This window comes from Neoarius graeffei, chromosome 25 (genome assembly GCF_027579695.1).
Source record: "Neoarius graeffei isolate fNeoGra1 chromosome 25, fNeoGra1.pri, whole genome shotgun sequence".
Lineage (NCBI taxonomy): Eukaryota > Metazoa > Chordata > Actinopteri > Siluriformes > Ariidae > Neoarius > Neoarius graeffei.
The window spans coordinates 8,669,980-8,683,394 of record NC_083593.1 but is presented as its reverse complement, the minus strand read 5'-3'; the positions used below and the strand labels follow the sequence as shown (position 1 = coordinate 8,683,394).

The window sequence follows — 13,415 nt, the reverse complement described above, 5'->3', positions numbered from 1 at the left end:
ATCATGTCAAACAAACTCTACGGGCGCTTACGTTTTTTTCAGGTTGCAAGACAAACTTGCGGCCAATGCACGTCTTTCTCCATGAACAAAAAAACCGCAGCGATTTGGGAAACACCAAAAATCGCACGGCCAAAAAATCGTACGTCCGGTTGCAGGGCTCTACACTTTTTTTTTTTTTTTTTTTTTCAGGAGCACACGTGTTCCTAAGTTAAAAATTTTAGGAGCACAGGGTAAAAAATGGGGGCACAAGCACAAGTAGGTTTTCATTTTAAAGGTTTATTGCAGCGCAAACCTTAGACACAACACATAAAATGCAAAATTCAATTGAGAATGAATGAATGAACAAACAAATGAATAACGAACAACTGAATGAATGAACAAACAGTAGCTAAACAGAGAGCAGAGCTCAGCAGAGCTAACAACATTATCAAGGACAGCTCCCACCCTGGCTCTGAGTTCTTTGACTTGCTGCCCTCAGGCAGGCGTTACAGGTGCATCAAAGCAAGGACCAACAGACTCAAAAACAGTTTTTTCCCCACAGGCCATAACCACCTTGAACAATTAGCCTTTTTCACATTTACGTCACTTGCAGGGGAACTCGTATCCGTTTTCAGCCTTTTGAATGGAAGAAGAGGTATACGGCGGCAACATATGTTAACAAAACTGTGTCATTCACAGATAAGATTGATAATAATATTGTGCATTGTTGTTTATCATTACGTATTGTTAGCGACCATTCCAGTCACCTATCTGCCTTGTTTTGGGAAGGAAGTTTACTGACTTTCTATGGTTGCTACTTGTTAGCCAGCAGATTAGCATGCCGCCTCTTCTTCCATTCAAAAGGCTGAAAACGGATGTGAGGTTCTTCTGCAAGTGACGTAATGTGAAAAAGGCTAATTACATGCACTGACTGATGCCACTTCTGGCAGGTGCAACAATGCACCAACAAGGACCTAAAAGGACAATATTCTCACACTTACCTGATACAGTGCAATACTTATTACAGTGCAACCTCACAGAGCAACTTTTTAGTTTTTATAGCTTTTGTATATTTTATATTTATATTTCTACACTTTTACATCCATACCCAATACAATGCAATACCAAATACAGTACAATATCCTGAGTTTTGTAGCTGAACTGAGTTTCTATAACTAACTAGAGACAATTCCCCTGTGGGAAATTGTGAGAGTGATGCAGTGCGCGTAGCAGTTTCTGGAGCTGAGCTGTACTGTGTGAATGTGTGACTTGCCTTGATGCTACAAGCCGGTGTCTCTCTGAGAGGGAGCAGCCCCTCCCTCCTGTGTGTGTGTGAGAGAGAGCGAGCAGCCCCTCCCTCCTGTGTGTGTGTGTGTGTGTGTGTGTGTGTGTGTGTGTGTGTGTGTGTGAGAGAGCGAGCAGCCCCTCCCTCCTGTGTGTGTGTGTGTGTGTGTGTGAGAGCGCGAGCAGCCCCTCCCTCGTGTGTGTGTGTGTGTGAGAGCAAGCAGCCCCTCCCTCCTGTGTGTGTGTGTGTGAGAGCGAGCAGCCCCTCCCCCACCCGCGCGCTGAGCGCAGAGTGTCACACAGAAAGTGCAGGATTTTCTTAGAGCGCTCCCTCCAAACAACGGGGATTTACATGAAACCAGAAGGAGATATTCACAAAATTCTTTCACATTGAGCACTACAAGGCTCTGATGAACACATTGATGTAATTTTCTTGTCTGTAGTGTAAAAAATGATATTAGGTAGGCTATCCAGCACTGGATTTACATACTTTGCAGTTTAATGTTTGATACATTTTAGAATGTTAAACTCGTCGCGTCTGTGCTCAGTGCTTTCCTAAATTGTCGGCCGCAAGAAGCCCTCGCACGAATGCACGTGTTTTTTTTCGTCGTTCACATGCCGAAAAATTCGCTCGCAAATGCGAGTGAAATGTGCGCACTGTAGAGCCCTGTCCGGTTGTGACCTAGGCTTAACGTATATGGAAGGAGTCTCTAGTGTCAGTGCGAAAAGAAACATGGTACAAGTAATTCATTCACTACAGTTTTCTCTTCCTTTTTTTCTTTATTTCTTTGCTTTGCTTTTTACATTACTTTTTTTCTTTTTCCTTTTTCTCCATTTTCCTTTTTTGTTTTCTTTTTTTCCTTTTTACAGAGTTCTGCTCATGACATGAAAAGAAAATATATATTGCGGCCATTCGGGTGCATCAGTTGCCCCCTAAAAATGAAAAGTTCCTCTGATCATGATGCATTTTTGTTTTTATGTTCCTTTTGGTAAGAAAACAGACTGGGTGAAATATTTTGACAAAATTCAAAAGTTTAATGGTGGCACCAGGAGCTCAAAGTTATGGAAAAAACTGCTATTTTATGATTTTTATGACAAAATTTCGATCACTTTTCATGAAACATTATGGCACCTTATAGAGTATACCAAATATCTTAGATACACATTTTTAGTACATATTCTAAATATATTATCAAGCACAGTTTGAGTTTTAGCTGTTCATTGAATCATTGTTCAACTACTTTTAAACAATACAAATGTATTATGAATCACATTAATGCTTCTAGCCCTGTGATGATCTGGCGACTTGTCCAGGGTGTACCCCGCCTTTCGCCCGTAGTCAGCTGGGATAGGCTCCAGCTTGCCTGCGACCCTGTAGAAGGATAAAGCGGCTAGAGATAATGAGATGAGATTAGATTAATGCTTCTCAATCCCTTGCAAAGGTTCTTAACATGATCTCTGGGTCACAAGAAATCAATAAATGGAGTCCAACATTGTGATTCAAACCTTACGCGAAAACATAAGCATTTTTTGGCAAAAAATGAACCTCATGGTGCCGCCATTAGACTTTTGAATATGGTCAAAAAATTTTACAGGATGTCTTTATTGGTGAAAAGGAACACCCGGACAAAAATGCATCAGATTTTATGAAAGTGAGGGCAACTGATGCACCCTAGCGGCCATGTTTTACTAATTAATTCCCACAATATATAATATTAATTCTCTTGCTTTAGTTAAATTGTGGCCATGATTTTAATTTGTTCCCTTGTTTTAAACATGGCCATGATTTTAACTAAAATGAGGGAACAAGTAAATATCGGTGGAATGAATTCGCAAAACGTGGCCTTGATTTTCATATTTATTTATTTTTTTAGGATGTAAAAGGAGCATTTATTATGCAAAAAATTAAAATTGTTTACAGGGTAGGATTATTACTATAAACGTGTGTGTGTTTATTTATTTATTAAACAGCTTGTAAAAAGGCACCTAAAATCGACACACTGCTCGATGATCAGCTGTCCCCTGGGACATCGGTGGCCCGAGACAGCTGGACGGAAGGAAACGCCTCTGCGTCTTTCAGTAACAGGTTTCCGGTGTGTGACCTCAGGAATGAATTTGAGAAGGTTGCCCTGGACCTGGCTCCTGGTGCTGAGGATTCAGCAGATTCGGGTTTAGGTTGTCTCGCTGCGTCTGGTTTAGATGGAAGCTCTTTAGAAGCGTGGGGCCGGACAGAGAGAGAGGAGGACGACTCCGGCTCAGAGGAGTACCACACAGCGGATGAGGATACCGACGCCGTCTGCCAGACCCACAGCAGTGGAGTGCCAGTGACACGAGCACGAGGGATTCTGGACCATACCAGTTCCTGCAGCTGTGAGGACGAAGATCTGAGCAGTTCTGTGTCTTCCTGCTCCTCTTACAAATCCACACACAGCACACCTGACCATGCTGAGGAGTTTCAGCCATGTGTTTTTCTCGCCGGGTAAGCTCCCCATTTATACAACAGAATGTCATGTGTAGTGTTTCGGGGGGGGGAGTATGAAATAAAAAGCTTAAGCTACAATTAGAAGTTCATAAGTTTTAATAACTGCACTTTTTGTTTCTTCTGGTTCTTTTGTATTTTTCCTTTTTTTTTCCTTTCTTTCATTTTTTGATATTTTTCTTTCCCTTTTTTCCTTCTTTCATTCATCTTTGATGTAAGGGCAGCACGGTGGTGTAGTGGTTAGCACTGTCGCCTCACAGCAAGAAGGTTCTAAGTTCGAGCCCAGAGGCCGGCAAGGGCCTTTCTGTGTGGAGTTTGCATGTTCTCCCCGTGTCTGCATGGGTTTCCTCTGGGTCAGTGGCGGCTGGTGAAAAAAATTCTTGGTGGGGCTGGTGTGCCAATAGATTTCCCTGCCTAGTCCAGTATAAGCATTCAAATGAACAGTTAGAAAATGATGACAATTCCACAATAATTTAATTTCCTTCTTAAAGGGGAACAGAGGGCAATATATAGAGTAAATATAACAATAAAACACACATTAACGAACCTTATTCAAGACTTACAAAAGTTTTTTGTTCTAAGGTTGGAAAGTTAGTGTTTTGAAAGTAGCTCGAGCAAACTATTCCCGCAGTTTGAACAGCCCGCCATGATATTAATTTTATCCAATCAGAATGCACGTTCATTTTCTCTGCGTAACACTCATGACGTATGTATGTGCCCAGTTGTGTTGGCTCATTGAGGTTGGGAATAGCACGTGCGACGATTTCGCAAGTCCACGGGTGGCGCCTATCTCATTGCAGCAAATAAATTTTGCTGGACTCGTGAGCAACTCCACGTTACATTTTCCGCATGAGCACCACGCCGTGTCACCTGCACGCAGACGCTCTGCCCCACGCTCGCCATGCCCATGGTCAGCATCAGTCTCATCCTCGCCGTCATCCGAGCTTTCTTCTCTTATTTCATCACCGGAGTCGAGAGTACCTCTCCTAGGTTCAAACTGGTACCCTTCTAAGCCATAGCCTGCTTGCAGTGTGTCTTGCGGGATCTCTTCGTATGATTCGACAGAGCTGTCGCTTTCACTTGATGCGCCCGACGCCATGATTACACGCTTATCTCCTCTATTTCGGAGAGTTCCGCTAGTGCAGTGGGTAGCGCTGACGTCACGGTCTTTTAAAAATGGCGACTCTTGTGCGGTTTAGCGTATAAAGTATTATATTTACAATTACCAAGATATTTCGTTGTTTTCTAGTATATAAATTTGATAGAATACTTAAGAATACGTTACTTTGTCACATCAGCAACTGTATATATTATATTTGGTACCCCTTTAAAATCATCAGTTTCACAGATAAAGTAAATTAACAATTTGCAGCTACATTTATGCTTCGGAAAGGAACGGTATCAAATACAATACAATACTCAAATGCCTCTTCATTGTGCCTTCTTACAGCAATGCGGTGCCCATCGTCTAGCTGCGCCGCTATACTAATCCTTCCGAGCACAGCTAGCTTTACGCATTTTTCCATGTGAACTCTTGATCTTTCCTGCTTCTTGATGCGTTCGGAGAGGTGCTTTTAAGTCAGTTTGTCCAGTCTGTGTCCACGTCAAATCACACCTGTCACTTTTGAAAAGGATGCAGGGGAAACAAAAAAGTGCATTGGCTGTTCCACAGCCTGTCAGCCACGACTTGCGCTGGAACCAACTCCTGCAAAAAGTCCTGTTGTAGGCTTTAACTTTCTCCTTGGTTGGCTGGGTGATGTTTATTTCGGGCTTGTCGGGTCGCAGCTCCTTAACATGGATTTTTTCCACCATCCTTCTCATGAAAGGGTAGTTCAACAAAGATCTCACCGAATTTGGTGGAAGCTGCCCCTCAACTGTCGTCATCGCCATCATCTCTCTGACTGACCGACTTGAGACCTCAAGTTTATCACCATAGCAATCCAAAACTTTCCCACATTTTCTGTAGCATGGGCGAAATTTCCAGCACCCCAAAACCATTAAATTCGGCGATGCTGATTGGCCAAATATTTATTATTTTTCCCTAGCAACCATACACGATTGGCTATTTTGCTGCACTTCTGGGGCGCTTTGACGAGCACCCAAGAAGAGAAATGCTACGAGTCTGTCGGTGGAAATTCACTGTTGAATGAGAGTCAGTTCGTGGAAATGTTGTTTAAAGAATTCAGATTGCATGTAGGCACACAATGTTAAGTAAAACTGACATTGATGATAAAATTTGTAAAAAAAATATATATATATATATATATATATATATATATATATATATATATATATATATATATATATTAGTGCTGTCAAGCGATTTAAAATATTTAATCGCGATTAATGTCGCGACTGTAATAGTTAACTCGCGATTAATCACAATTTAATCGCACATTTTTGTCACATGAAAAAACATTGTAATTCTCTTATCAGCATAAAAAAGTGAATGGGCTTGCTTTGTACCAATGTGTTTTGTTTTTTTTTTTAATTGCAGAGCATAACACGTCTTGTCACAGCCACTGACATCCATAACTTCCATATTAGATGAGAAAACCAAGGGATGAAAAATAAAGTGCATATCACTGTGAAAATAAAAAAAATTTTTTATTTTACTCATTAGTTTCTTTTGAAGAGAAGTATTTGCCATAAAAGAAGAAAAAAACAGATAACAAAAATAAAAACGTTCATCATAGTGTGGCGCTGTATTCTCTAATTCTCACTGCTTATAACTCTACACCTACCCGGTGGAGATGAGCTGGGAAACTGAAGACTGAAGGAACAGTATTGAAAAGTATTTTTCCAGTCTCACCTGTGAAAGGTAATCCCATGTGATCTCGTTTGGACGGTAAACGTGTTGGTACAGTTAAACACAGCACATGAATGAGGCGTCTTTATTCTCGGCTACTGTCTAGACACTATACCAGAGACGGTTGAAGAATCTCCACTTTGCCCCATCCAATATGGCGGCGAGGATGTTTATATGTCTATGCCTTTCTCCATCACTCACACGTACTCTTATTGAAGCAGCGCGTGACAAGCCTCAACAGGAACTATGGGTGACTCGCAGGGCCAAATTAGAATTTGCGTTAACGGCACTATTTTTTTTTAATCACGTTAAATTGAGATCGGGCGGCACGGTGGTGTAGTGGTTAGCGCTGTCGCCTTACAGCAAGAAGGTCCTGGGTTCGAGCCTCGGGGCCGGCGAGGGCCTTTCTGTGTGGAGTTTGCATGTTCTCCCCGTGTCCGCGTGAGTTTCCTCCCTCCGGGTGCTCCGGTTTCCCCCACAGTCCAAAGACATGCAGGTTAGGTTAACTGGTGACTCTAAATTGAGCGTAGGTGTGAATGTGAGTGTGAATGGTTGTCTGTGTCTATGTGTCAGCCCTGTGATGACCTGGCGACTTGTCCAGGGTGTACCCCGCCTTTCGCCCGTAGTCAGCTGGGATAGGTTCCAGCTTGCCTGCGACCCTGTAGAACAGGATAAAGCGGCTACAGATAATGAGAATGAGAAATTGAGATCGTGTTAACGCGTTATTATCGCGTTAACTTTGACAGCACTTATTTATATTTTTTATATATATATGTGTGTGTGTATATATATATATATATATATATATATATATATATATATATATATATATATATATAGGGTGTCTCAAAAAAATGTACTCGCACTTTGAATGATGAGAGAACCTTTATTTATGAACATGGAGTGAAATGGAATAGCTTCAAATACAGAAGACAAATGTAATTGAAGAATCATGTTCGCAAATGTTCAAATTGATGACCATTATAGTCCAGACAACGCTGATAACGCGCACCAAGGGATTCGCAAACGTCAAGAAACAGGTCATTAGGAATATCGCGACATTGTCTTTCAATTTCCAATTTCAATGCATCAATTGTTCTTCGTTTGGTGCTATAATTTCCTGCCATGCTGTGATTAATTAATTACACCTGCAACACAAAAAAGGCAGCATGTTAGGGACAGTTAAAGTGTGAGTACATTTTTTGAGACACGCTGTGTGTAAAATATATATAATATATATTTCCCCTCCACATCTAGGAGGGCAGTGCCCGAGCGCCCCCTATAGGCCAGCCACCACTGCTCTGGGTGCTCCGGTTTCCCCTACAGTCCAAAGACCTGCAGGTTTGGTTAATTGGTGGCTCTAAATTAACCGTAGGTGTGAATGGTTGTTTGTCTCTATGTGTCAGCCCTGCGATGATCTGGCGCATTGTCCAGGGTGTACCCCGCCTCTCGCCTATAGTCAGCTAGGACTGGCTCTAGCTTGCCCGTGACCCTGCACAGGATAAGCGGTTACGGATAATGGATTAATGGATTTACAGTATCTTTTGACGTTTTCTTTTTTCCCCCCCTTACCTTTCTTTTCCCTTTCCTCCCCTTTGTTTTAATTCTTTAAAGGTTTTACTGTGTCAATTTTAAAGATGATGTTCTTAATGAAAATGGCTTGTACTTGTAAAAATATTGGGAAATCGTATTTTTGTTCATTTTAAAAGCATGTTTTATTGAGCTTTTATTTTTCATTAATTCTTTTAAAACCAGGGATCCCAGACGTCCGCTATTTAGCGGAATTCCGCTATTTTCTAGCGAAAGTGGGATTATTTATTTATTTATTTATTTATTTATTTATTTATTTTTAAATCTCTTGTATATCCATTAAAAATATGTTTAAGTAAAATGACCAGCAGAATACGTTCTGATTTGGTTTGCTTGTTTAGCGATGTTTTCGTCGGCTTCGTTTGTTCTCATTGACATTCGGGAACACTCGGAAGTTAAATTGATGTAAATACCGCGAGCAGTGTTGCCAGATTGCGCGGTTCTCCGCCCAGTTGGGGAGTTTCAAGTGCATTTTGGCGGGTTTTGAACATATTTTGGGCTGGAAAACGTCAGGAGTATCTGGCAACACTGACCGCGAGACTGTACGCGATAGAACAAGCGCCCATTTGCTAGAAAACATGTTTTAACTCCGTTCGTGCTTTTGTTTCTAATGCGTTGAACTTAATTCAGAGCACTGCAGGAACATCAGAAAAGCAGAAGGAAAGATCAGAGAAACAAAAGCAGAGAAAACGGGAGGAAAGATCACAGAATGCACCCCAGAAAAGAGCATGAAATTCCTCTGCAGTGAAACCTTTCAAAAAGAGAAAGGTTTAAATCAAATATCTCCAGTATTTGCTGTACATATGTATATATCTAATATTACTGAATCATTGATTTCTGCTCATATTCATGATTTTTGAAAAATGAATATGGCTTATATTAGACTAGTTTTGACATTAACTTGAAACAAAAAAAAAAAATGAGATGAACTATGGATACTATTGTTATAACAAAATCAGTGGAATATTTAGGCAAGTATATTCTTCAAAGCTACATTTTCGTCTAATTTTTATAATTTTTTTTTTTTTTTGCCACTTATGTCATTGATTACAAAATATGGTATCAAATAGATACACATTATGGTTAAATTCTGTTGCTTTTCTATGTTAAATCTATGTAAAAAATGTGTTCTATAGCATCTTTTAAATGTTAAAATCTCAACAGCTTCAGGCAGCCCCCTTGACCCCTGCTGATAGTTTCTCATCTCATTATCTCTAGCCGCTTTATCCTTCTACAGGGTCGCAGGCAAGCTGGAGCCTATCCCAGCTGACTACGGGCGAAAGGCGGGGTACACCCTGGACAAGTCGCCAGGTCATCACAGGGCTGACACATAGACACAGACAACCATTCACACTCACATTCACACCTACGCTCAATTTAGAGTCACCAGTTAACCTAACCTGCATGTCTTTGGACTGTGGGGGAAACCGGAGCACCCGGAGGAAACCCACGCGGACACAGGGAGAACATGCAAACTCCACACAGAAAGGCCCTCACCGGCCACGGGGCTCGAACCCGGACCTTCTTGCTGTGAGGCGACAGCGCTAACCACTAGCCTACACCACCGTGCCGCCCGGTGATAGTTTCTTACATTCCTCTATTTTTTTCAATTACTGCTGGGATCCCTGTAAAACCATATTTAGTGATTTACTGTCCAGTACATGTGTCTGAACAGAGAATTTATTGGGAGCTAAAATGAATACTTGATGTTTGATAACTTAAATGCAAATAAACTCTCTAAACTGGAGGTTTGTTTATTCTTATAAGGAACACCAGAGAGAACTTTACTGTGAAATTTGTTTGCTGTTTTTGCTTAGTGACTCTCCCAGTAAGCTGGACAGTGAGGTTTGGTTCGCAGTGACTGGAATAGACATCGATGAGCAGCGCTTCCCTTGCATTAGCAGATGGAGGAACGTTGTTGGTTCTTATCCTGAATCTCAGAGGCACCGGTAGGCAAAGCCAGATGAATCGTTCCTCTTTGCAGTCATCTTTATTAAAATGAAGAGTTTAATTCTGGTTTGGTTTATCAGATGGCCGAGTGTTACAGTGACAAACCGACACACGACGAGCCAGACATCTACTCCTCGCAGAATTACACACAGCTGGCTAACAGGCTCGCCCAGCTTCCTCAACATGAACAAGTTCATCCCTGCATCATGTGTGTATAACGGCTCGCCCAGCAAACACTCCACATGCACTTAAACGCTAATTCGATAGTGTACTTTCTATATTGCTTATGCAAGTTATATACAATTATTTTTAAAAAATGCACTTGTTAATAATTGTTGTTCAATTTGAATTTTTTTTTTTCCCCCCATATTTTTCTTATTTTGGTCTTTGCCATTTCTTCCCCATCTCTCCTGTAGCATGTGACGGCTATCAGCCAGATAGGGTGTAGGTTATAACTAGTGCTGTCAAAAATGTCGCGTTATTAACGCGTTAACTTGACTCAATTTTAACGGCGATAATTTTTTTATCGCGAGATTAACGCTCTGTGACATGATGTAGGTTTTTCATAAGCTTTTGAAACTGCCAGGAACTTGGAACAGAGACTTTGCTTAGAAAAACGATAGCAGCTAGACTGTAATGCCACGCCCCGCACAGCCAGAGTCCTCTGCCCTCCCCCAAAGAGCCACGGTGCTCGGCTTAGGTTTCATTTTCCCATCAGCGGCTCCAGCCCCACTTTGCAGTGGCTGTGACAAGACGTGTTATGCTCTGCAATAAAAAAAAAAAAAACACTGGTACAACCAGTGTTCGAACTATGGCGATATTTTCGGGAGGGTCCCTTTTTTTCCCTTGGCGGGGGGTTGGGGTGCTTGTGCTTGTCTCAGAGCGCGGATCTCCATCGCGTGCTCACTTCGGATATGCAAATGCTTCCCGTTACACACGATTGCTATGTCAATAAACATCATTTTGCCAATATTTTAGAGACCCCCCAACATTTCCCAAATCATGTTTTCAAGGGATCTCATGTCTGTTTCAGGGGATCTCGGATCCCCCGAGTACCCCGTAGTTCGAACGGTGAGCAAGCCCATTCACTGTTTTATGCTGATAAGAGAATTGCAATGGTTTTTCATGTGACAAAAATGTGCGATTAAATTGCGATTAATCGCGAGTTAACTATGACAGTCGCGACATTAATCGCGATTAAATATTTTAATCGCTTGACAGCACTAATTATAACACATGCTTTCTCCAACACATGTAAAGCCAAATAACTACATCTCCATTACAAGGTGGCTGGGCTTCCAGATGCCCATGATTGGTTAGTGTCGCTGTGATTGACAGGAGATATATACAGTACTGTGCAAAAGTCTTAGGCATGTGTATAGAAATGCTGTAGACTAAAAATGGAATGAAAGGTTTCAACATTAAAGGAATAGAAAATGTAAAGTAAATACATGCATGGGTTGGTAGCTTGTAATATTGAGAGCCTGTAAGAAAAGTTTCAGGCATGTTTAACCATTATAAGAAAGTTGTGAGCGTTTTTGTATCGCTACTCTAATGCTGCCATGTTGCTTGTTGGAAGGGCGATGCGTGACGTCATTTGGGCGCAAGGCTGAGTGTATACTTCAGTACTGAAGGGGCAAAGCAAATGGCCTACTAAAGTGACGATGTCGTGTGTGTTTCCCCCCCTCCCCCCCACTATACATCTGAAATAGTGTATTGATGAGCCGCAACCCTGAATTATGGACAAACCCGAACTCTTTACCTGTAAAATGAGGCTGAAACTATGCGTTATACTATTCGTTACCATGATCTCGACTCATTCATGAAAAACTTCATCAAGACATCCTCAGGTTAGCCTACTGTAATTACCGTAGTATGCAGTCCAACCCCCGCGGCAACGCCGAAAGAGGGTAAACAAACACTGCTTTACTATACAGGTTTCATGCGAACATTACAGCAGGATGCATTTGTGCGGAAATATTGCCAGAAACACCCGAGCTGCTGGTATGGTATGGATTTATTCGGTAAAATTCATACATGTAAAAGATACAGTATAAATAGCACCAAGGACAACACAAAGTATAAAATACACTTATTTCCAATGTGTTCGTCTTGATGACAGCAAGAAAGAATAAAATATAAGAGGTGATGATAAATTGACAAAATTGTATAAACAGTGTAGCCTGGCAAGCCAGACTAAATGTGAATATTTAGTCTGGCCTCGCTCGTAGACATTTCCGAAGGGTGTGGGCGGAACAACCCGCTGTCTTTCAAACTGTCTCTGTGCGTATAGGCCAACGCTCTGACCAATCAGCGCAACAGTGACTGTGACGTAGTCAGAGCGACAGAAAGCAGTGGGGGAGGCCTTGAAATAAAAAAAACAAACCAATGCTGGCCTCTACCTGTTCACCTGCGGTCTTTTATTAGGCCTACTAACGCCAACGTTCTCTATCTGCAACAAATCAAAGCTTCTTGTGAGTACGCATCATGCTCATAATAATACCGCTGATCCTCTGGGCATTCTGACAGAGAAAACACAACTGAACTTTCTTGGATTAGGATATCACACCGTTTTCATACGATTTTCGAAGAATGGTCGGGTCTTTACGCAAAGCAGCAAAATCAACACCGGGAAGAAGGCCAACCAGTCATCAGCCAAAATGCTGCTACTAATGTTGCTGTTAATATCAGGAGATGTCCATCTAAATCCAGGCCCTCTTTGCCATCCAGAGCCTGACCCAACAGCGCATAACATCACCCCGTCCCGGTCAGAACCATCGGTAGCGACTACACCTGCTCCAGATACTACACACACGCAACTCACCCTGGCTCCGGTGTTGGAGAGCGTCTATCATGGGGGAAGAGTGGCGTGTGGGCCTGCGGCGCTTGGAGGTCATCTGACCGAGTGGAATGCCGGTTGGCGGGGCTCTCTTGCCGAGTCCAGGGCGGAGAGGCTGGTGAATTCGCCAGCTGGCATCGGAAACGGCGAGCCAATGTTGGATTCGGTGACCCGTATGGACTTAACATTACGTGACATCTCCCCAGCCATGGAATATCATCCTCGGGAGGAACCGACTGCAACAGCGGACGAATGTCATCTAAGACGGCAACAAGTGAGTGCCCAAAAACATTTTATTAATCGCGCTGTGCGGAAACAAGGACAGTTCAGACTTTTCCAAACTGGGAATCATGTCTAAATGAATGCGGATGAACCGACTGAAACGAATGAATGTCAAATAGACTTACGGCATGCTGTGAGTGCCAAAAAACATCTCACAAATCGTGCAGCCTTGAAACAGAGACAGTCGAGACTTTTACAAACTG

General features: G+C 42.1%; 1 protein-coding gene across 3 annotated transcripts in view; it reads left to right on the top strand.

The window, feature by feature from the left end:
- The window catches only part of LOC132873312 (ankyrin repeat and LEM domain-containing protein 2-like), an 89,723-nt gene that overhangs the window by 18,353 nt on the left and 57,955 nt on the right, over positions 1 to 13,415 (top strand). For all 3 annotated transcript variants that reach the window (XM_060908712.1, XM_060908710.1, XM_060908711.1), the window contains 3 exons: positions 3,235 to 3,742; positions 9,959 to 10,090; positions 10,172 to 10,299. In XM_060908712.1, the coding sequence (XP_060764695.1) occupies positions 3,235 to 3,742; positions 9,959 to 10,090; positions 10,172 to 10,299 (768 nt within the window). The remainder of the gene's footprint in view (positions 1 to 3,234; positions 3,743 to 9,958; positions 10,091 to 10,171; positions 10,300 to 13,415) is intronic.